The 24,913-nt window shown below is 52.7% G+C and overlaps 1 protein-coding gene across 1 annotated transcript in view; it reads right to left on the bottom strand.

Annotated features, from left to right (window-relative positions):
* LOC129694054 (collagen alpha-1(XXIV) chain-like) overlaps positions 1-24,913 on the bottom strand; it is a 173,158-nt gene that overhangs the window by 28,715 nt on the left and 119,530 nt on the right. Inside the window, exons 29-36 of the mRNA XM_055630779.1 lie at positions 21,697-21,750; positions 19,966-20,010; positions 19,799-19,843; positions 17,306-17,359; positions 13,785-13,944; positions 9,255-9,445; positions 5,654-5,707; positions 1,102-1,155 (exon numbers count right to left, since the gene is read on the bottom strand). Coding sequence (XP_055486754.1) covers positions 1,102-1,155; positions 5,654-5,707; positions 9,255-9,445; positions 13,785-13,944; positions 17,306-17,359; positions 19,799-19,843; positions 19,966-20,010; positions 21,697-21,750 — 657 coding nt within the window. The remainder of the gene's footprint in view (positions 1-1,101; positions 1,156-5,653; positions 5,708-9,254; positions 9,446-13,784; positions 13,945-17,305; positions 17,360-19,798; positions 19,844-19,965; positions 20,011-21,696; positions 21,751-24,913) is intronic.

Here is a 24,913-nt window from a genome sequence, read left to right as displayed (position 1 = left end):
GTACTTCAACAACACCTCACCGAGCCACACACCCGGCTTCCATCCTGACCTTCAGAGCTGCCTGTGTGGAGTTTGCACGTTCTCCCTGTGACCGTGTGATTTATCCCCGGGAGCTCCTTCAGTGGCCTGGGCTCTGAGGTACTCCCTCTCCCCCCCCATTCCACCTCAAAGACCACCAGACTCTTTGAGGAAACCTTTGGTCGTTCTGTTGCTCCCGGCACCTCTGTACGTGTGGCTGTGTCATTATGTTCCCACACCAAGTAGGTTCATGGGCACAAAAGGGCGATCGAGACCAACCCGCACCCTCACCCTCACCCAGACTCATTGTCCAGGTTCATCAGCCAGAGTATTGAGGATGCAAGTTGGGACGTCACCTCACCAGGTTAATTCCCGGGATGGCCGGACTGTCATATGCTGAGAGAATGGAGCGGCTGGGCTTGTACACTCTGGAGTTTAGAAGGATGAGAGGGGATCTCATTGAAACATATAAGATTGTGAAGGGTTTGGACACGCTAGAGGCAGGAAACATGTTCTCGATGTTGGGGGAGTCCAGAACACAGTTTAAGAATAAGGGGTAAGCCATTTAGGACGGAGATGAGGAGATTGGTGAGTCTGTGGAATTCTCTGCCTCAGAGGGCGGTGGAGGCCGGCTCTAGAGTCGGGGAATCAAGAACCAGAGGGCATAGAGTTATGGTGATGGGGGAAAGATTTAGTACCAACACAAGAGACAAGTTTTTTACATAAAGGGTGATGGGTGCATGGAACAAGGTGGAGGTAGTTGAGCTGTAGATGGGGTACATGTTTGGAGGGATATGGGCCAAGAGTGGGCAGGTGGAACTTGTGTAGATGGGACAGGTTGGTCCGTGGGCAGGTGGGACTAGTGTAGATGGGGCATGTTGGTGTGTGGGCAGGTGGGACTAGTGTAGATGGGGCATGTTGGTCTGTGGGCAGGTGGGACTAGTGTAGATGGGGCATGTTGGTTGGTGTGGGCAAGTTGGGATGAATGGCCTGTTTCTACACTGTATCACTATAAGTATCCAGCCCACTGGCCCTCACTGCTGGGAAGGGGCTCCCGTGACCAACCCTACGGGACAGCTGTACCTTGACTCCGTCTTTCCCTTGAGGTCCATCCTCTCCGGCGGGTCCTGGCTCACCCTGAGGCAGAAAGAGAGAGAGGCTTCTTTAACCCCAGCCACAGACAGTCATTAATATCTTACACCTTGTTCAACAAACAAACGGCAGCAAACTGAAACAGTGCGAGACTACAGTCTGATACGCCGTGTAAACATTGCATGCTAGTATTGGTAAGATTAAGATGTAGACTTGCCCATTGAATGGAGTACAGCAATGGGTGGAATGAATAATGGGCACGCAAGGTTCACAGAACATTCATTCATTCACACGCACACAAAAATATCAAAGTATATGCAGGGCATATATCTGGAGTCTTCACCAATGTCTTTGTATTCTATTACATGTACCATGCAATCCCGCGCTATCTGCCCCATGGTCGGATAATCGACGACTAAACCGTCTCCCCCACCTGGTTTGCCAGGTGAGGAGGGGGCTGTGGAACCCCCAGCAGGACCAAAAACAAGACCTGTCAAAGGGCCGAGAGCTTCTAGCGAGCCAACGGCCATCCACACTACAGTAGAAGTTGCGATCACGTGGTGATGGTGGTGGTGGTGGTGATGGTGATGGTGATGATGGTGATGGTGATGGTGATGATGGTGATGTGATGGTGATGATGGTGATGGTGGTGGTGGATGGTGATGGTGGTGATGGTGGTGATGGTGATGGTGGTGATGGTGGTGGTGGTGGTGGTGATGGTGGTGGTGGTGATGGTGATGGTGATGATGATGGTGATGATGATGGTGATGGCGTTGGTGGTGGTGGTGGTGGTGGTGATGATGGTGGTGTGATGGTGATGGTGATGGTGATGGTGATGGTGATGGTGTGGGTGTGATGGTGGTGTTCTTGATGGTGATGGTGGTGGTTGTGGTGCTGGTGTTGTTGGTGGTGTTGGTGATGGTGGTGGTGATGGTGGTGGTGTTGGTGGTGGTGATGGTGGTTGTGGTGGTGGTGGTGGTGGTGGTGGTGGTGGTGGTGTTGTTTGTGGAGGTGGTGGCGACGGTGATGGTGATGGTGTGGTGGTGCTGCTGGTGGTGGTGATGGTGATGGTGATGGTGGTGGTGATGGTGGGGTGGTGTGTGGTGATGATTGTGGTGTTTTGTGTGGTGATGGTGTGGTGGTGGTGGTGTGTGGTGATGGTGGTGGTGATGGTGATGATGATGGTGGTGGTGATGGTGATGGTGTGGTGTGTGTGGTGTGTGTGTGTGGTGATGGTGGTGATGGTTTTTGTGTGGTGGTGTGATGTGATGTGTGTGTGTGGTGTGGTGTGTGTGGTGATGGTTGGTGGTGATGGTGGTGTGTGATGTGTGATGGTGGTGGTGTGTGTGTGTGTGTGTGATGGTGATTGTGATGGTGTGTTGGTGGTGTGTGTGTGTGATGGTGGTGGTGATGGTGTGGTGTGGTGGTGGTGGTGATGGTGATGGTGGTGGTGGTGGTGGTGGTGTGTGTGGTGATGGTGTGTGGTGGTGGTGGTGATGGTGATGTGTGATGGTGATGTGGTGATGGTGTGTGGTGGTGATGTGGTGGTGGTGGTGGTGTTTTGTGATGTGTGGTGGTGATGGTGTGGTGGTGGTGGTGGTGTGTGGTGGTGTGGTGATGTGTGGTGATGGTGTGTGGTGGTGGTGTGGTGTGTGTGTGATGGTGATGGTTGTGGTGGTGGTGGTGTGGTGGTGTGTGTGATGGTGATGTGATGTGTGGTGATGGTGGTGGTGGTGTGGTGTGGTGATGAGATGTGTGGTGTGTGGTGATGTGATGGTGTGTGTGTTGGTGATGGTGATGTGTGTGTGGTGGATGTGTGTGTGTGATGGTGTGGTGTGTTGTTTGTTGTGGTGGTGTGGTGGTGGTGGTGGTGTGTGTGGTGGTGATGTGGTGGTGGTGTGTGGTGTGTGTGATGTGTGTGGTGTGGTGGTGATGGTGGTGGTGGTGATGGTGGTGATGTGTGGTGATGTGTGGTGGGTGGTGATGGTGGTGGTTGTGGTGGTGATGGTGGTGTGTGGTGGTGGTGGTGTGGTGATGATTGTGGTGTGGTGTTGGTGATGGTGTGGTGGTGGTGTGGTGGTGTGGTGTGTGTGTTTGTGTGATGGTGGTGGTGATGGTGATGGTGGTGTGGTGTGGTGATGGTGTGTGTGGTGTGTGTGTGTTGTGGTGGTGATGGTGGTTTGTTGGTGTGTGTGGTGGTGTGGTGTGGTGATGGTGATGTGTGTGTGATGGTGTGGTGGTGATGGTGATGTGTGTGGTGATTGTGGTGTGTGATGTGGTGTGTGATTGTGATGTGTGATGTGTGTGTGTGTGATGGTGTGGTGGTTGTGGTGGTGATGTGGTGTGGTGATGGTGGTGGTGGTGTGTGATGGTGATGATGGTTTGTGTGTGTGTGATGTGTGTTTGGTGTGGTGTGTGATGTTTTTGGTGATGGTGTGTGTGATGGTGGTGGTGGTGGTGATGGTGATGGTGGTGGTGTGATGGTGTGGTGGTGGTGATTGGTGTGTGTGGTGTGTGTGATGGTGGTGTGTGGTGGTGTGTGTGTGGTGGTGGTGGGTTGTGGTGGTGGTGGATTTTTGTGATGTGTGGTGATGGTGATGTGTGTGTGGTGGTGGTGGTGGTGGTGTGTGTGTGGTGGTGGTGGTGTGGTGTGTGGTGTGTTTGTGTGGTGATTGTGATGGTGATTGTGGTGATGTGTGTGATGGTGATGATGGTGTGTGGTGTGTGGTGATGGTGATGGTGTGGTGGTGGTGGTGATGATGGTGGTGTGATGGTGATGTTTGATGATGATGGTGTGATGGTGGTGTGGTGGTGGTGATGTGTGATTGGTGGTGGTGATTGTGTGTGTGTTGTGTGGTGGTGTGATGGTGTGGTGGTGTTGGTGATGGTGTGTGGTGGTGTGATGGTGTGTGTGTGTGTGGTGTGGTGTTGGTGATGGTGGTGGTGTGTGGTGGTGTGGTGTGTGGTGATGGTGATGGTGGTGGTGGTGGTGTGGTGATGTGGTGTGATGGTGATGGTGTGATGTGTGGTGGTGGTGTGTGTGTGTGGTGATGGTGTTGGTGTGGTGGTGGTGATGGTGGTGTGGTGATGGTGTGGTGGATGGTGGTGATGTGGTGGTGGTGGTGGTGGTGATGGTGATGTGATGGTGGTGATGGTGATGGTGATGGTGATGGTGATGGTGGTGATGGTGATGATGGTGATGGTGATGGTGATGGTGGTGGTGGTGATGGTGATGGTGGTGGTGGTGATGGTGGTGATGGTGATGGTGATGGTGATGGTGGTGATGGTGATGGTGATGGGGGTGGGGATGGGTGGTGATGGTGGTGGTGGTGGTGGGTCTGGGGATGTGGGTGGTGAGGGTGGTGGTGGTGGTGGTGGTGGTGGTGGTGGTGGTGGTGGTGGTGATGGTGGTGGTGGTGATGGTGATGGTGGTGGTGGTGGTGGTGGTGGTGGTGGTGGCGGAGATGGTGATGAGAAGTGTGGCTGGTGGTCCCCGCTGCGGGATACACAGCTGGGAACTGTACTCAGTTCCCCAGCTTACTTAAATGGTAAGTTGTGTTTAGGATGACTGTGGCGATTATTGAACATGGATATTGGGAATCATTTTTGAGTCGCAGAATTCTTAACACCAACTCCAGAGCGGGGATTGTGCAGATAAGAATTGCAGATGCTGGTTTAAACCGAAGATAGACGCAAAATGCTGAAGTAACTCAGCCGGACAGGCAGCGTCTCTGGAGAGAAGGAATGTGAGATGTTTAGGGTCGGGACGAGTCTTGACCTGAAACGTCACCAGAGTGGAAAATGTTCCCTTTTCCTGCAGGTGTGATTGACAGCGCCAGGGAGGAGTGTGGAGGTGACCTATTCTTTCTATTGAGGGTGCAGCGTAGGTTTACAAGGTTAATTCCCGGGATGGCGGGACTGTCATATGCTGAGAGAATGGAGTGGCTGGGCTTGTACACTCTGGAGTTTAGAAGGATGAGAAAGGATCTCATTGAAACATATAAGATTATTAAGGGTTTGGACATGCTAGAGGCAGGAAACATGTTCCCGATGTTGGGGGAGTCCAGAACCAGGGGCCACAGTTTAAGAATAAGGGGTAAGCCATTTAGAACAGAGATGAGAAAATACGTTTTCACACAGAGTCTGTGGAATTCTTTGCCACAGGAGCCAACCCTCTGGATGCTTTCAAGAGAGAGCTCTTCAAGATAGTGGAGTCAAAGGATATGGAGAGAAAGCAGGAACGGGATACTGATTGTGGATGATCAGCCATGATCACATTGAATGGCGGTGCTGGCTTGAAGGGCCGAATGGCCAACTCCTGCACCTATTGTCTATTGTCTCACCGAGTCTACTGCTGCTGCAGCTGCCCACACCAATGCACTTTGTATTCCACGTAATCAATGCCTTGGTGGTTCAGCCCCACCTGTCACCTGGTCTATTGCCAGACCACATCAGCCAGCAACTTGCTTCATCCTGCCCCACACACTGTTTCACACACCATCACCCTGCCCACTGGGGTATCGATGGCCCACGTGTAACTCACCCTCGCTCCAGCTTGCCCCGATTCACCCTCATTGCCATGGGGACCAATTTCACCCTGTGTTGATCCAAAAAAACTTTAGATTAAGATTGCACCACACAAAACGAAACAGGTTGAATGTTGCCCAGTGTCCAGGTCATTCATGTAGAGGTTTTTACATCATTGCCAAGTGTTCACCTCTTCCAATCAATTACGTTTAGACACTGGCTAATTATTTGCATGCAGCTGGGAGAAACTAACTTTGGCTGAACACGCTGTACAGATGGCATGGTATTCAGCTCCAATTCCACTTCATTCAACCTGACAATTAGTGCAATGTCAAGCATGCTGGGTGCAATGAGGCAGACACAGAGTGCTGGAGTAACTCAGCGGGTCAGGCAGCATCTGTGGAGAACATGGATAGGTGACGTTTCACAGAGTGCTGGAGTCACTCAGCGGGTCAGGCAGCATCTGTGGAGAACATGGATAGGTGACGTTTCAGGTGGGGATTATTTGGTGATCTGTATCAGGAGATGGTGCATTGGTGGTTTATGGGGCAGTGTGAGCTGGGTTTATGGGGCAGTGTGAGCTGGGACAGGGCAGTGTGGGCTGTGATGGGGCAGTGTGAGCTGGGTTTATGGGGCAGTGTGGGCTGGGTTTATGGGGCAGTGTTAGCTGGGGCAGTGTGAGCTGGGTTTATGGGGCAGTGTGAGCTGGGTTTATGGGGCAGTGTGAGCTGGGTTTATGGGGCAGTGTGAGCTGGGTTTATGGGGCAGTGTGGGCTGGGTTTATGGGGCAGTGTGAGCTGGGTTTATGGGGCAGTGTGAGCTGGGTTTATGGGGGCAGTGTGAGCTGGGTTTATGGGGCAGTGTGAGCTGGGTTTATGGGGCAGTGTGAGCTGGGTTTATGGGGCATGGGGCAGTGTGAGCTGGGTTTATGGGGCAGTGTGAGCTGGGTTTATGGGGCAGTGTGAGCTGGGTTTATGGGGCAGTGTGAGCTGGGGTTATGGGGCAGTGTGGGCTGGGACAGGGCAGTGTGAGCTGGGTTTATGGGGCAGTGTGAGCTGGGTTTATGGGGCAGTGTGAGCTGGGTTTATGGGGCAGTGTGAGCTGGGACAGGGCAGTGTGAGCTGGGTTTATGGGGCAGTGTGAGCTGGGTTTATGGGGCAGTGTGAGCTGGGTTTATGGGGCAGTGTGAGCTGGGTTTATGGGGCAGTGTGAGCTGGGTTTATGGGGCAGTGTGAGCTGGGACAGGGCAGTGTGAGCTGGGTTTATGGGGCAGTGTGAGCTGGGTTTATGGGGCAGTGTGAGCTGGGTTTATGGGGCAGTGCGAGCTGGGTTTATGGGGCAGTGTGGGCTGGGACAGGGCAGTGTGAGCTGGGTTTATGGGGCAGTGTGAGCTGGGTTTATGGGGCAGTGTGAGCTGGGACAGGGCAGTGTGAGCTGGTTTATGGGGCAGTGTGAGCTGGGACAGGGCAGTGTGAGCTGGGTTTATGGGGCAGTGTGGGCTGGGTTTATGGGCAGTGTGAGCTGGGTTTATGGGGCAGTGTGAGCTGGGTTTATGGGGCAGTGTGAGCTGGGTTTATGGGGCAGTGTGAGCTGGGTTTATGGGGCAGTGTGAGCTGGGTTTATGGGGCAGTGTGAGCTGGGTTTATGGGGGGCAGTGTGAGCTGGGTTTATGGGGCAGTGTGAGCTGGGTTTATGGGGCAGTGTGGGCTGGGTTTATGGGGCAGTGTGAGCTGGGTTTATGGGGCAGTGTGAGCTGGGTTTATGGGGCAGTGTGAGCTGGGTTTATGGGGGCAGTGTGAGCTGGGTTTATGGGGCAGTGTGAGCTGGGACAGGGCAGTGTGGGCTGGGACAGGGCAGTGTGAGCTGGGTTTATGGGGCAGTGTGAGCTGGGACAGGGCAGTGTGGGCTGGGTTTATGGGGCAGTGTGAGCTGGGTTTATGGGGCAGTGTGAGCTGGGTTTATGGGGCAGTGTGAGCTGGGGTTTATGGGGCAGTGTGAGCTGGGACAGGGCAGTGTGGGCTGGGTTTATGGGGCAGTGTGAGCTGGGTTTATGGGGCAGTGTGAGCTGGGTTTATGGGGCAGTGTGAGCTGGGTTTATGGGGCAGTGTGAGCTGGGACAGGGCAGTGTGGGCTGGGTTTATGGGGCAGTGTGAGCTGGGTTTATGGGGCAGTGTGAGCTGGGTTTATGGGGCAGTGTGGGCTGGGACAGGGCAGTGTGAGCTGGGACAGGGCAGTGTGGGCTGGGTTTATGGGGCAGTGTGAGCTGGGTTTATGGGGCAGTGTGAGCTGGGTTTATGGGGCAGTGTGAGCTGGGTTTATGGGGCAGTGTGAGCTGGGGGGGCAGTGTGAGCTGGGTTTATGGGGCAGTGTGGGCTGGGTTTATGGGGCAGTGTGGGCTGTGATGGGGCAGTGTGAGCTGGGTTTATGGGGCAGTGTGAGCTGGGTTTATGGGGCAGTGTGAGCTGGGACAGGGCAGTGTGAGCTGGGTTTATGGGGCAGTGTGAGCTGGGTTTATGGGGCAGTGTGGGGGACGGGGCAGTGTGAGCTGGGTTTATGGGGCAGTGTGAGCTGGGTTTATGGGGCAGTGTGAGCTGGGGGGCAGTGTGGGGCTGGGTTTATGGGGCAGTGTGGGCTGGGACGGGGCAGTGTGAGCTGGGTTTATGGGGCAGTGTGAGCTGGGTTTATGGGGCAGTGTGAGCTGGGTTTATGGGGCAGTGTGAGCTGGGTTTATGGGGCAGTGTGAGCTGGGTTTATGGGGCAGTGTGAGCTGGGTTTATGGGGCAGTGTGAGCTGGGTTTATGGGGCAGTGTGAGCTGGGTTTATGGGGCAGTGTGAGCTGGGTTTATGGGGCAGTGTGAGCTGGGTTTATGGGGCAGTGTGAGCTGGGTTTATGGGGCAGGTGAGCTGGGTTTATGTGTGAGCTGGGTTTATGGGGGGCAGTGTGCTGGGACAGGGCTGGGACATGGGGCAGTGTGGGCTGGGTTTATGGGGCAGTGTGAGCTGGGTTTATGGGGCAGTGTGAGCTGGGTTTATGGGGGGTGAGCTGGGTTTATGGGGCAGTGTGAGCTGGGTTTATGGGGCAGTGTGAGCTGGGCATGGGGCAGTGTGGGCTGGGTTTATGGGGCAGTGTGAGCTGGGTTTATGGGGCAGTGTGTGAGCTGGGTTTATGGGGCAGTGGGAGCTGGGTTTATGGGGCAGTGTGAGCTGGGTTTATGGGGCAGTGTGAGCTGGGTTTATTATGGGGCAGTGTGTGAGCTGGGTTTATGGGCAGTGTGAGCTGGGTTTATGGGGCAGTGTGAGCTGGGTTTATGGGGCAGTGTGGGCTGGGTTTATGGGGCAGTGTGAGCGGGGTTTATGTGGCAGTGTGAGCTGGGAGCTGGGTTTATGGGGCAGTGTGGGCTGTGATGGGGCAGTGTGGGCTTTATGGGGCAGTGTGAGCTGGGTTTATGGGGCAGTGTGAGCTGGGTTTATGGGGCAGTGTGAGCTGGGTTTATGGGGCAGTGTGAGCTGGGTTTATGGGGCAGTGTGGGCTGGGACAGGGCAGTGTGAGCTGGGACAGGGCAGTACGGACTGGGTTTACCGAGTTGCGGACTGGGGTTACCAAGTTGCGCTCCTACCTTTGATCCGGGCTCCCCTTGGTGACCTGCGTCTCCCTCTGACCCAGGAAGTCCCTGTGTAATCAACAAACCAATCTCCTCATAGTGCAATGTCATTCCATAATGTAACATCAGAGAACTCCGTCCAGCTCCCTGAAGCCTGCCCACCACCTTCCAAGACTCAGCCAGGAGCGTGATGCCACTCTGTCCACCTTAGTTTAGTTTAGAGATACAGCGTGGAAACAGTGCCATCCGCCCATTGTGTCCGTGCCAACCAGCGATCACCCCGCACACTAACAGTATCCGACACTAGGGTCGCCAACTTTCCCACTCCCAAATCAGGGACACAAGGCCAAAATACGGGACAAATTCCCCACGGCAATTCGTTGAGCGACTGGGCCGTGACTGGGTGAATGATGAGTTGGCCCCGGGTGCTGGACTGTACACAAAGCCCAGCCGGCGGGGCCAGCTGAGGAGTTTTGGCCCGGGGGCCGCGTGACATCGTGAGCCGGCGCCCCGTCCAACTCATGAACCGATGATCGGCCGTGAGAAGGAGGGGTGGTGGTGGTGTCGGCGGTCAGCGAAGGTCCGAAGGTCGGACAGCTGGCCGGGCTGCCGACCGACCGACGGGGCCACGGGCGAGCTGCTGCTGCTGCTGCTGCTGCACTCCATGGGCTGCACTACGTCGGGACGGGTGAGGCGGGGGCCGGACACAGCGCTCCGACCCGACAGTCCCCTCGACCCGAGTAGTAGCGGTCAAATACGGGACGAGGGCGGTCCCGTACGGGGCAAACTGATTTAGCCCAATATACGGGATGTCCCGGCAAATACGGGACAGTTGGCAACACAATCCTACACACACTAGTGACAATTTTTTACTACATCTTTACTGAAGCCAATTAATAATAATAATAATAATAATAATAATAATAAATCCTTTATTTCGAACAGACTAAAAATTAAAAAGCAAGTGTGAAACAGCATACAAAAAACAAAAAAACAGAACAAGAATATTTATAAAGTGTCATAAACAATATCTATAAATAAATGAAATCGTATGTGTCCGAAAAGGCGCAGGAAGAAGCCAAAGCTTATTAATTCCCACCCCTTATTCAACTACTTGTAATTATCTTATACACATTTACCAGCTATAAACATCTACTTCCATATGTACACCAAATTATTTACATTTATACACTAATCAAATATTTGCAGCCATACAAAAAAAGAAAAAAGCCCCCCCCAAAAAACCCCGTCATAAACTATAAAGTATCTCTTAGTCCTATATACAACCCATCACCGTATAATCACCCTTCCCAATACAATCAGTATAACAAATACCCCACTCACAATCACCTATCCTCATCCCAATATCCTTTTAAACAAGTGTTTTTGTACAACTTTTTAAACTGAATTATGTTTGTGTTAAGTTTTATCTCCTGTTCCAAACCATTCCACAAATTCACCCCACAGATTGCTATGCACATACTTTTAAGAGTTGATCTGATATTGAGTTTAAGAAGGAACTGCAGATGCTGGAAAATCGAAGGTAGACAAAAGTGCTGGAGAAACTCAGCGGGTGCAGCAGCATCTATGGAGCAAAGGAAATAGGCGACGTTTCGTCCCGAATCCCTTCTTCAGACTGATCTGACATCGAGTTTTTTTTAATTAAGTTCCCCTCTCAAATTACACCCACCCTGTCTTTCTTGCTTTGTACATGATTTGTGCAGTCTTAAATGTAACCAGATCGGTGAACTTCAGTGTATGTGACTTTAAGAATAATAAATTGGTACGTTCAAGATATCCAACGTTATTGATCATTCTTATTGCTCTTTATGTAATGTGCATAATGGCTGTAGGTTGGTTTTGTAGGTGTTACCCCATATCTCCACACAGTAACTCAGAGATGGCAATATGAGTGTGTTATACAAGTATGTAATGATTTGTGGTCCAGAATGTGTCTTGAGTTTCCCAATATTGCTATAGACTTTGCCAGTTTTGCTTTGACGTGGTTTATATGTGGTTTCCAGCAGATTTTGTGGTCTAAGATCACACCAAGAAATTTATTTTCATATACTCTTTCTATACTTATGTTATCTATTATCAGTTATACTTGAGGGTTTGTTTTATGTTTTCCAAATAGCATAATCTGTGTTTTGCTTAAATTTAGAGACAATTTGTTGACATCAAACCACTGAAGAAGAGTTTTGGCCCGAAACGTCGCCTATTTCCTTCGCTCCATAGATGCTGCTGTACCCGCTGAGTTTCTCCAGCATTTTTGTCTACCACTGTTTTAATGTATTCATTTCTGATGTGATGACCTCCAAAAGCTGCTTCAAATTGTCACCGGAACAAAAAATATTTGTATCATCGGCAAATAAAATCAATTTCAGTATAGTTGATACTCTGCATATGTCGTTAATGTATATTATGAAAAGCTTTGGACCCCACACAGACCCTTGAGGTACTCCACAAGTTATGTTCATGTAAGTTGATTTATGTTCACCTATTTCTACAAATTGTTGCCTGCTTCTTAAATAGCTTCTCACCCAATCCAATCCAACCCCTCTGATGCCATACCTATCCAGTTTCATGAGTAAACGGTTGTGATTTACAGTATCAGCCATGATCATATTGAATGCAGAGACGGTTCACCAGACTGATTCCTGGGATGTCAGGACTGTCTTATGAAGAAAGACTGGACTGGATAGACTTGGTTTATACTCTCTAGAATTTAGAAGATTGAGAGGGGATCTTATAGAAACTTACAAAATTCTTAAGGGGTTGGACAGGCTAGATGCAGGAAGATTGTTCCCGATGTTAGGGAAGTCCAGGACAAGGGGTCACAGCTTAAGGATAAAGGGGAAATCCTTTAAAACCGAGATGAGAAGAACTTTTTTCACACAGAGAGTGGTGAATCTCTGGAACTCTCTGCCACAGAGGGTAGTTGAGGCCAGTTCATTGGCTATATTTAAGAGGGAGTTAGATGTGGCCCTTGTGGCTAAGGGGATCAGGGGGTATGGAGAGAAGGCAGGTACGGGATACTGAGTTGGATGATCAGCCATGATCATATTGAATGGCGGTGCAGGCTCGAAGGGCCGAATGGCCTACTCCTGCACCTAATTTCTATGTTTTGCCTCCCCCAGGAGATCACGAGGTTCTTGGGGTGGAGAGGGGTTTAGCGGTATAAAGGGGAGGGTAGTGTCTTGTGTTCTGTGTCTTGTGTCTACTGTTTGTGGGTAAGTGTGTCTGTTTAGTGTTCAGCCATGAGCGAATGGCGGTGCGGGCTCGATGGACCTGGTGGTCTGCTCTCGCACCTACTTTCTATGTTTCTATGTTTCTATGTTTCTATGAATGGCGGTGCAGGCTCGAAGTGCCGAATGGCCTAAGGCACCTAATTTCTATGTTTCTATGTATCAAATGCTTTTTTTAACCTACAAACCTGCACGTGTTTGGAGTGTGGGAGGAAACCAGAGAAAACCCACGCAGGTCACGGGGGGAACGTGCAAACTCCGTACAGACGGCACCCGTGGTCAGGATGGAACCCGGATCTCCGGCGCGTGAGGCAGCAGCTCTACCCGCTACACCCCCTCGATCAACATTTGCCCAGGTGAGATCGAGGTTCCCGCGGTCTAGGTTTAAGCTCAGTGGTGACCACGCTTTTGCGGTTGCAGCACCCAGACTGTGGAATAGCATCCCGCTCCTCATCAGAACTGCTCTCTCCATCGACTCATTTAAGTCACGACTCAAAACGTTGGCCTTTATAACAAGAGGAGTTGGGTATAGGAGCAAAGAGGTCCTTCTACAGTTGTACAGAGCCCTAGTGAGACCACACCTGGAGTACTATGTGCAGTTTTGGTCCCCTAATTTCAGGAAGGACATTCTTGCTATTGAGGGAGTGCAGCGCAGGTTCATCAGGTTAGTTCCCGGGATGGCGGATATACTCTGGAGTTTAGAAGGATGAGAGGGAATCTCATTGAAACATATAAGATTATTAAGGGTTTGGACACGCTAGAGGCAGGAAACATGTTCCCGATGTTGGGGGAGTCCAGAACCAGGGGCTACAGTTTAAGAATAAGGGATAAGCCATTTAGAACGGAGACGAGGGAACACTTTTTCTCACAGAGAGAGTTGGAATTCTCTGCCTCAGAGGGCGGTTCTCTGGATGCTTTCAAGAGAGAGCTAGATAGGGCTCTTAAAGATGGCGGAGTCAGGGGATATGGGGAGAAGGCAGGAACGGGGTACTGATTGGGGATGATCAGCAATGATCACATTGAATGGCGGTGCTGGCTCGAAGGGCTGAATTGCCTACTCCTGCATCTATTGTCGATTGTCTAAAACCTATTTCTACACCCTAGTGTTTTTGAGTCCCTCTGAGGGGGCGCTGTAAACAGTTTATGTATGTATTGTTAGGTCTGTCTTCTGTTGTATGTATCAAATGAGTACCTGCACTGATGTGAAGCACTTTGGTCAACGTGAGTTGTTTTTAAATGTGCTTTACAAATAAATGTATTATTATTACTATTATTATTATTATTATTATTATCTATTACATGATGTTACCAGTTGTATACAGAACAAAGCATTTCATTGTACCCAGGTACTTGGAACAATAACGTTTCATTGAATAACTGAATGAAAATACAGAGCGGTTTACCTCGGCACCAATGCCCCCAGCTGAGCCCACTTCACCATTCGGGCCCCGGAACCCCTATACAGAGAAAACAGTGGTTAAAGGGTCATGTCTCAAACTGTACACAACCGCAGCACTTGTGTGTGTGTGTGTGTGTGTGTGTGTGTGTGTGTGTGTGTGTGTGTGTGTGTGTGTGTGTGTGTGTGTGTGTGTGTGTGTGTGTGTGTGTGTGTGTGTGTGTGTGTGTGTGTGTGTGTGCGTGTGTGTGTGTGTGCGTGTGTGTGTGTGTGTGTGTGTGTGTGTGTGTGTGTGTGTGTGTGTGTGTGTGTGTGTGCGTGCGTGCGTGTGTGTGTGTGTGTGTGTGCGTGTGTGTGTGTGTGTGTGTGTGTGTGTGTGTGTGTGCGTATGCGTGTGTGTGAGAGGGAGTACAGAGCGTAAACATAGACAAGGAACAGTACAGCAGGCTATTTGGCCCATCATGCTTGTGCCAGCTGTAATGTCAATTTAAACTCTTCATTCACCTGCAGTGTTGATGTGCCTCCTTCACCTGCCCGTCCATGTCTGTCTAAACTCCTTCCACATATTGCTACCTCCACTGGCAACACATCCCAGCATCCACCACTAATTGCTATGTCAATCTTTTTTGAGATCCCCCATCCCCCACCCCATTTGGACCCACTCCAGCATCTTCCCCACTACCGATGTGTGGTCTATAATTCCTCGTTTTCTTTCTCCCTCCCTTCTTAAAAAGCGTAGTTACATTGGCTCCCCTCCAGTCCACAGGAACTGATCCAGAGTCGAGAGAACATTGGAAAATGATCATCAATTAATCCACGATTTCTAGGGCAGACTACAGGAGTACATGCTGAGGAACGCACTGAAGCTCGGTGCAGCCATCGCCAAGTCTCGGTGGGGGAGGGCCACAGTCTAGGGTCCTTCCACTGCTGGACATGGGGGGGCAGGGTGTGGTGGAGACGCCCCTCTAAACAAGGGAAGGGATTCCACGACAGGGGGGCACATGAGAGGTACGGGTGGGGGACAGACTTGAGAAATGTATAGACCGTATTGAACAATTTGTAGAGCCTCCGAAAATGTCGGATGAATTTTTTCGCACGGTTCACGTATTGTATATATTTATTATTTGAATAAAGTCTATGTTGAAATAAATAAATTAAAATCCACAATTTCTAGGGCCACCTCCTTGATATCCTCAGGCCCTGGGGATTTATCTGCCTTCAGTCCCTACAGTTTACCCAACACCATCTCCTGACTAATGTGGATTCCCATCAGTTCCTCCCTCCCACTAGATCCTCGGTCCCCTAGTATTTCTGGGAGATTGTTTGTGCCTTCCTTAGTGAAGACAGAACCAAAGTACTTGTTTAACGGTTCTGCCATTTCCTTGTTTCACATTATAAATTCACCTGTCTCTGTCTTCACTATTTGTTTCCTTTTTCCATATCTAAAGAAGCTTTTAGAGTCAGTTTTTATATTCCGAACAATCTTTCTGTCATGCTCTTTTTTCCCCCTCTTAATTACCCCTTTGATGAGTTCCAAATTTTTCCCAGACCTCTGGTTTGCCGCTTCTTCTGGCCAAATTATATGCCTCTTCCTTGGATTTAGCATGGTTCACCAGTCATTGAAAGTAGGCATGCAGGTGCAGCAGGCAGTGAAGAAAGTGAATGGTATGTTAGCATTCATAGCAAAAGGTTTGAGTATAAGAGCAGGGAGGCTCTACTGCAGTTGTACAGGGTCTTGGTGAGACCACACCTGGAGTATTGTGTACAGTTTTGGTCTCCTAATCTGAGGAAAGACATTCTTGCCATAGAGGGAGTACAGAGAAGGTTCACCACACTGATTCCTGGGATGTCAGGACTTTCATATGAAGAAAAACTGGATACTCGGCTTGTACTCGCTAGAATTTAGAAGATTGAGCGGGGATCTTATAGAAACTTACAACATTCTTAGGGGGTTGGACAGGCTAGATGCAGGAAGATTGTTCCCGATGTTGGGGAAGTCCAGGACAAGGGGTCACAGTTTAAGGATAAGGGGGAAATCCTTTAGGACCGAGATGAGAAAAACTTTTTTCACACAGAGAGTGGCGAATCTCTGGAACTCTGCCACAGAAGGTAGTTGAGGCCATTTCATTGGCTATATTTAAGAGGGAGTTAGATGTGGCCCTTATGGCTAAAGGGATCAGGGGGTATGGATAGAAGGCAGGGACGGGATACTGAGTTGGATGATCAGCCATGATCATATTGAATGGCGGTGCAGGCTCGAAGGGCCAAATGGCCTACTCCTGCACCTATTTTCTATGTTTCTATGTCTCTCCTTGCTATTGCATTAATCTCCTCTTTAACCAACAATGCCACCCCACCTCCTCTTCCTTTTCCTTTCTGTCTATCCTACCTAAATATCAAATACCCCTGCATGTTTAGCTCCCAGCCTTGGTCACCCTGGGGCCATGTCTTTTCCTTTCTGGGCTTGTACACTCTGGAGTTTAGAAGGATGAGAGGCAATCTTATTGAAACATGTAAGATTATTAAGGGATTGGACACGCTAAAGGCGGGAAACATGTTCCCGATGTTGGGGGAGTCCAGAACCAGGGGCCACACACAGTTTAAGAATAAGGGGTAAAGAATTTGGAACGGAGACAAGGAAACACTTTTTCTCACAGAGAGTTGTGAGTCTGTGGAATTCTCTGCCTCGGAGGACGGTGGAGGCCAGTTTTCTGGATGCTTTCAAGAGAGAGCTAGATAGGGCTCTTAAAGATAGCGGAGGCAGGGGATATGGGGGGAAGGCAGGAACGGGGTACTGAGTTGGATGATCAGCCATGATCACATTGAATGGCGCTGCTGGCTCGAAGGGCCGAATGGCCTACTCCTGCACCTGTTGTCGCTCTCCCTTCTACCTTTTGCTTCTGTTCTCCTTTCATGGCCCTCTGTCTCCTTGTATTGGTTCCCACCCCCCTACCCTGATATTTTAAACGTGGCCTTTCCCACAATCTCCTTCCCGTTAGCTGCACGGATACACATCCACGTTGTTGACTCCACCTGGATAAGTTGGGCAAGTTGGGCCAAAGGGCCTGCTCCCGTGGTGTATGATGTAGAGAGTGAGCTGGCACAGGTAGATGGGCCAAAGGGCCTGCTCCCGTGGTGTATGATGTAGACAGTGAGCTGGCACAGATAGATGGGCCAAAGGGCCTGTTCCTGTGGTGTATGATGTGTGAGCTGGCACAGGTAGATGGGCCAAAGGGCCTGCTCCTGTGGTGTATGATGTAGAGAGTGAGCTGGAACAGGTAGATGGGCCAAAGGGCCTGCTCCTGTGGTGTATGATGTAGAGAGTGAGCTGGCACAGGTAGATGGGCCAAAGAGACCTTCTCTCACATTGCATCGCTGCACAGATTCACAGTTAGAAAACAGGAGACGGAGGTGAACTCAACTGGTATGCCGTACGGTCCCATATCCCCGCTGTTGCCAGGAGGTCCACTCGATCCCTGGAAGAGAGAGCGGGGATGAGAGCACGGTGGAGCCAAGGATTCCCGACACCCTGCGGCAGCCTCCAGCCAACACACCACACCGTGGGTGATGCCCCGAAACACAGCAAACCACCCAACATCTGCCTGCCCCGCCATGGACCACTTTCTTCAAGATGTCCCTAGCGGAGCTGAGTCGGACTGAGTCACTGCTGGAGTGTTGGCAACGTCAGCCCCAGGGGTTGAGAGGAACAACCCAGGCTGGAGGTGATATTTGTGATGGCCATCGGCAAAACTGCTGGAGGCCACATATTGGTGCCTTCATAGCATGGAAGTCCCACACACACATACAGGAGAGTGGAACCATGGCAACAAGACTGATGGAGCGCCGTGCTGTGGGCTGTGGGGGGGGGTGGGGGGGGTGGGGGGCATCACACACTGTGGGGGGGGGGTGGGGGGAGCATCACACACTGTGGGGGGGGGGTGGGGGGGAGCATCACACACTGTGGGGGGGGGGGGGGGGTGAGTGAGCACACACACACTGTGGGGGGGGGGGGGTGAGGGAACATCACACACTGTGGGGGTGGGGGGGGTGAGGGAGCATCACACACTGTGGGGGGGGGGGGTGAGGGAGCATCACACACTGTGGGGGGGGGGGGGTGTGAGGGATCACACACACACTGTGGGGGGGGGAGGTGAGGGAGCATCACACACTGGTGGGGGGGGGGGGTGAGGGAGCATCACACACTGTGGGGGGGGGGGGGGGGGTGAGGGAAGCATCACACACTGTGGGGGGGGGGGGGTGAGGGAGCATCACACATGGGGGGGGGGGGTGAGAGGGAGCATCACACACTGTGGGGGGGGGGGGGGTGTGGGGAGTGTCACATGGGGGGGGGGGTGAGGGAGCATCACACACTGTGGGGGGGGGGGTGAGGGAGCATCACACTGGGGGGGGGGTGAGGGAGCGTCACATGGAGTGGGGGGGGGGTGAGGGAGCATCACACACTGTGGGGGGGGGGGGGTGAGGGAGTGTCACATGGGGGGGGGGGGGTGTGGGGGGGCGTCACATGGAGGGGGGGGGTGAGGGAGCGTCACATGGGGGGGGGGGGGGGGTGGGAGAGCGCAACACATGGGGGGGGGGGGGGGTGAGGGAGTGTCACATGGTGGGGGGGGGGGGTGAGGGAGAATCACACACTGTGGGGGGGGGGGGTGAGGGAACATCACACACTGTGTGGGGGGGGGGGGGTGAGGGAACATCACACACTGTGGGGGGGGGGGGGGGTGAGGGAGCGTCACACACTGTGGGGGGGGGGGGGTGAGGGAGCATCACATGGGGGGGGGGGTGAGGGAGCATCACACATGGAGGGGGGGGTGAGGGAACGGGGGGGGGGGGGGGGGGTGGGGGGGGGGGGGGGGGGGGGGGGTGAGGGATCATCACACACTGGGGGGGGGGGGGGTGAGGGGAGCATCACACACACTGGGGGGGGGGGGTGTGAGGGAGCATCACACACTGTGGGGGGGGGGGTGGGGGGAGCATCACACACTGTGGGGGTGGGGGGGGGGGGTGAGGGAGCATCACACACTGTGGGGGGGGGGGGGGGGTGAGGGAGCATCACACACTGTGGGGGGGGGGTGTGGGGGAGGGAGCATCACACACTGTGGGGGGGGGGGTGAGGGAGCATCACACACTGTGGGGGGGGGGGGGTGGGGGAGGCATCACACACGTGGGGGGGGGGGGGGGAGAGGAGCATCATCACACACTGTGGGGGGGGGGGGGGGAGGGAGCATCACACACTGTGGGGGGGGGGGGGGGGGGGGGAGGGATCATCACACACTGTGGGGGGGGGGGGGGAGGGAGCATCACACACGTGGGGGGGGGGTGAGGGAGGTGGGGGGGGGGGTGAGGGAGCATCACACACTGTGGTGGGGGGGGGGGGGTGAGGGAGCATCACACACTGTGGGGGGGGGGGGGGTGAGGGAGCATCACACACTGTGGGGGGGGGGTGAGGGAGCATCACACACTGTGGGGGGGGGGGGTGAGGGAGCATCACACACTGTGGGGGGGGGGTGAGGGAGCATCACACACTGTGGGGGGGGGGGGGTGAGGGAGCAGCATCACACACTGTGGGGGGGGGGGGGGTGAGGGAGCATCACACACTGTGGGGGGGGGGGGGGGGAGGGGGGGGGGGGGGGGGGGGGGGGGGGGGGGGTGGGGGGGGGGGGGGGGGGGGGGGGGGGGGGGGGGGGGGGGGGGGGGGGGGGGGGGGGGGGGGGGGGGGGGGGGGGGGGGGGGGGGGGGGGGGGGGTGGGGGGGGGGGGGGGGGGGGGGGTGGGGGGGGGGGGTGGGGGGGGGGGGGGGGGTGAGGGAGCATCACATGAGGAGGGGGGGTCCCACTGCCTTGCTGCCCACCCACCCACCCATCGACTTGCTGCGGGCTTGCTGTGGGTCACTGTACTTACTGCTGGACCTGGCGCTCCCTGCGGCCCTGGATTCCCGGCCTTTCCCTGCAAGTCAGACAATGAAAGGCCTTAAAGAAGTGTCAGCGTGGACCCCGGGAGGGGGAGGGGGGGGACGGTGAGAGTCGGAGCACGGGTAATGGCGGATGTGATGGAAGGCACACACTTACAATCAGTCCTGTGTCTCCACGAGCTCCAGCTTCACCTCTCTCCCCCTGCAAACCAAAGAACTCCTGGTATTACAACACACTCACACGGGCCCACCAGGAGCAGAACAGTCCTCAGCTTCAGCCCCTGCTGTGGAATCTTGTACATGGATCAGCAAGACCCAGCGCAGACTGGCCCATCGTGTCGCTCAGTCCACCTGAACCAACCTGATCTCCCCGTTGCTCACCACTTTAACTCCCCCTCCCATTCCCACATTGGCCTTTCTGTCCTGGGCCTCCTCCACTGTCAGGGTGAGGCCCAGCACAAACTAGAGGAACATAGAAACATAGAAAATAGGTGCAGGAGTAGGCCATTCGGCCCTTCGAGCCTGCACCGCCATTCAATATGATCATGGCTGATCATCCAACTCAGTATCCCGTACCTGCCTTCTCTCCATACCCCCTGATCCCCTTAGCCACAAGGGGCCACATCTAACTCCCTCTTAAATATAGCCAATGAACTGGCCTCAACTACCCTCTGTGGCAGGGAGTTCCAGAGATTCACCACTCTCTGTGTGAAAATTTTTTTCTCATCTCGGTTTTAAAGGATTTCCCCCTTATCCTTAAGCTGTGACCCCTTGTCCTGGACTTCCCCAACATCGGGAACAATCTTCCTGCATCTAGCCTGTCCACCCCTTAAGAATGTTGTAAGTTTCTATAAGATCCCCTCTCAATCTCCTAAATTCTAGAGAGTATAAACCAAGTCTATCCAGTCTTTCTTCATAAGACAGTCCTGACATCCCAGGAATCAGTCTGGTGAACCTTCTCTGCACTCCCTCTATGGCAATAATGTCCTTCCTCAGATTTGGAGACCAAAACTGTACGCAATACTCCAGGTGTGGTCTCACCAAGACCCTGTACAACTGCAGTAGAACCTCCCTGCTCCTATACTCAAATCCTTTTGCTATGAAAGCCAACATAACATTCGCTATCATACCATACCAACAGCGCCTCATATTTAGTTTGGGCAGCTCACACCCAAGAGGTACGAGTATTGATTTCTCTAACTTCAAGTATCCCTTGCATCCCCTCTCTCTCCGTCCCTCTCCCCACTCTAGTATCCATACTAGTTCCACTGTCATCCTGCACCTAATGTCTATTGTCTATTGTCACTGCCCACACAACATTGAACTGATACTTGAATCACTGAGGCAGGGAGGCTATGACCAAACGTTGGTCAATGGATTATTGTTGGTGACTATTTGCTGGAGCCACCAGCTTCCCGATTAGCCTCGACCTAGGCTGACCCGGGTTCCATCCTGACTACGGGCGCTGTCTGTACGGAGTTTGCACGTTCTCCCCGTGACCTGCGTGGGTTTCCTCCGGGTGCTCCGGTTTCCTCCCACACTCCAAAGACGTGCCGGTTTGGAGGTTAATTGGCTTGGTGTAAATGTAAATTGTCCTGAGTGTGTGTGTGCAGGATAGTGTTAGTGTGCGGGGTGATTGCTGGTCGGCGCGGACTCAGTGGGCCGAAGGGCCTGTTTCCACGCGACATCTCTGAAGTCTAAAGTCAAAACCTCCCCTTCCCTCCCTCCCTCAGAATGTTCCGGATAAAAGGGGGCATCTAATTGGCTAGATATCCTCCTGGGCTCCACCTCGCTTGCTGCTGGGAGACATTGATTTGGTGAACATCAACTGGGCAGGTGTTGACCTTTCTGCTCCTCCACTGCCTCAGGTCACAAAGTAAATAATTACCTTTTTACCTGGAGGTCCTTGTTCCCCGGGGAGTGCGTCCATTCCTCTTGGTCCCTAGAAACACCACAGGAAACAGTGTGAGATCCTGCCAGGTGGGGGCGCTGACAGTCAGCTGCCCTGCCAGCAGCGTGTTCCTATTTCAAGGTGTGCCTAGCGTTGGTTTGGGTGTCTCTTGGTGTGTCCTGTGTGGGGGGTGGTGTGGAGGGGAAAGGGGGGGAACTGCTTTCGGGTCACCTCCTCGACGGAGAGGAGGCTTTTTCCATGCCGCCTCTCCTCTCGCTGCCTAACAGCTTGGATTGGAGCGGCCTTTCCCGGAGTCGGGCCCAGAGCTTCAGCAGTGGGCGCAGCGCGGACTTTTCCATCGCGGAGCGGGCGAACACTTGCCGGGGGTCACCAGAAAGGAGTACTGCGATCGCTGGCCTGGTGATTTTGACATCATGGGGGCTGAGGTCTGCGGAGCTTCTAGCCGTGGGCCTGGCGTGGGCTGACCATCCGTAGTCTGGGATCCCTCACCGGGGATCGCCGGAGAAGAGCTCCGACCGCCAGCCTGTAGCCGCGGTCTCCGGTAGGAAAGTGCTGATTCGGGACTTCCAAGCCACGGAGTGTGTTTGACCGTCCCGACGTCGGAGTTTGAATCATCCCGACGAGAGGGCCTGTACATCCGGCCGTCTGTAGCGGCGACTACGGAGGGTTCATGGTCCCAACCACGGGTGAACAAGAGGGGAGGACTGGCTGAACTTTGTGCCTTCCACCACAGTGAAGAATGCTGGTGTTAAATCTTATTGTGTATTGTGTGTTCTTTTTAAGTGTATCCTGGAGTAGTTCCTGAAGATTGGCGGGTAGCAAACGTAACCCCACTTTTTAAGAAGGGAGGGAGAGAGAAAATGGGGAATTACAGACCAGTTAGTCTAACATCGGTAGTGGGGAAACTGCTAGAGTCAGTTATTAAAGATGGGATAGCAGCACATTTGGAAAGTGGTGAAATCATTGGACAAAGTCAGCATGGATTTACGAAAGGTAAATCATGTCTGACGAATCTTATAGAATTTTTCGAGGATGTAACTAGTAGCGTGGATAGGGGGGAACCAGTGGATGTGGTGTATCTGGACTTCCAGAAGGCTTTCGACAAGGTCCCACATAAGAAATTAGTATACAAACTTAAAGCACAAGGCATTGGGGGTTCAGTATTGATGTGGATAGAGAACTGGCTGGCAAACAGGAACAGCAAAGAGTAGGAGTAAACGGGTCCTTTTCACAATGGCAGGCAGTGACTAGTGGGGTACCCCAAGGCTCAGTACTGGGACCCCAGCTATTTACAATATATATTAATGATCTGGATGAGGGAATTGAAGGCAATATCTCCAAGTTTGTGGATGACACTAAGCTTGGGGGCAGTGTTAGCTGTGAGGAGGATGCTAGGAGACTGCAGGGTGACTTGGATAGGCTGGGTGAGTGGGCAAATGTTTGGCAGATGCAGTATAATGTGGATAAATGTGAGGTTATCCATTTTGGTGGAAAAAACAGGAAAGCAGACTATTATCTAAATGGTGGCCGATTGGGAAAGGGGGAGATGCAGCGAGACCTGGGTGTCATGGTACACCAGTCATTGAAGGTAGGCATGCAGGTGCAGCAGGCAGTAAGGAAAGCGAATGGTATGTTAGCTTTCATTGCAAAAGGATTTGAGTATAGGAGCAGAGAGGTTCTACTGCAGTTGTACAGGGTCTTGGTGAGACCACACCTGGAGTATTGCGTACAGTTTTGGTCTCCAAATCTGAGGAAGGACATTATTGCCATAGAGGGAGTGCAGAGATGGTTCACCAGACTGATTCCTGGGATGTCAGGACTGTCTTATGAAGAAAGACTGGATAGACTTGGTTTATACTCTCTAGAATTTAGAAGATTGAGAGGGGATCTTATAGAAACTTAAAAAATTATTCAGGGGTTGGACAGGCTAGATGCAGGAAGATTGTTCCCGATGTTGGGGAAGTCCAGGACCAGGGGTCACAGCTTAAGGATAAAGGGGAAATCCTTTAAAACCGAGATGACAAGAACTTTTTTCACGCAGAGAGTGGTGAATCTCTGGAACTCTCTGCCACAGAGGGTAGTTGAGACCAGTTCATTGGCTATATTTAAGAGGGAGTTAGATGTGGCCCTTGTGGCTAAGGGGATCAGGGGGTATGGAGAGAAGGCAGGTACGGGATACTGAGTTGGATGATCAGCCATGATCATATTGAATGGCGGTGCAGGCTCGAAGGGCCGAATGGCCTACTCCTGCACCTAATTTCTATGTTTCTATGTTTCTATCGCTGCTGGCAAATTCATTTCACTGCACCTTCAGGTGCCTGTGATGAATGAAATTGACTTTGACTTTGCCTTTGCTTCCACGGATCAGAGAGCATGGTGCCGAGGACACGTGCCAGGTGCCCTGACCATCGTAATCTCCCCAGCAATGCCGTCCATGGGCGGCACGGTGGTGCAACAGGTAGTGCGGTTTAGTATGGTCCGGGTACAGGGCAAGGAGGTACAGGGGAAAACATTTGTGCTATACAGGCTATATATGATTCCCATCCAGCGTACGGATACAGGATAAAGGGAATAACGTTTAGTGCAAGGTAATGTCCAGTAAAGTCCAATCAATGATAGTTCAATGGTCTCCAATGAGGTAGATGGGAGGTCAGGACTGCTCTCTAGTTGGTGAGAGGACGGTTCAGTTGCCTGATAACAGCCGGGAAGAAACTGTCCCTGAATCTGGAGGTGTGCGTTTGTTTTCACACTTCTGTACCTCTTGTCCGATGGGAGAGGGGAGAAGAGGGAGTGACCGGGGGTGAGACTGGTCCTTGATGATGCTGCTGGCCTTGCCGAGGCAGCGGGAGGCGATGGTAGTGCAACTGCCTCACAGCTCCAGAGACCCAGGTTTGATCTTGGCCACTGGTGCTGTTCTACACTGAAGCTAAGGCCAAGAAAGCTCACCCCACACTTCCACTTCCTCAGAAGACTAAGGTAGTCCCAGCAAGCCTCCAACTACCCTAAGCAAAGCCTACAGATGCATTGTGGCAAGCATCTTATCAGGAAACAAGGCTGCCAGGTGTGGACACAGCTCTGCTCCAGACTGCAGGGCAGTGTGGGCTCGCTTGTGTCCCTGCTATCTCTAAAATCAATGAAACCATCTAAACCCTCTGTAGCCCGCCAGCCCAGGTAACATGCTGGTGGATCTCAC

This window comes from Leucoraja erinacea, unplaced genomic scaffold, assembly GCF_028641065.1.
Source record: "Leucoraja erinacea ecotype New England unplaced genomic scaffold, Leri_hhj_1 Leri_52S, whole genome shotgun sequence".
Classification (NCBI taxonomy): domain Eukaryota; kingdom Metazoa; phylum Chordata; class Chondrichthyes; order Rajiformes; family Rajidae; genus Leucoraja; species Leucoraja erinaceus.
This window is presented reverse-complemented; position numbering and strand designations above follow the sequence as displayed.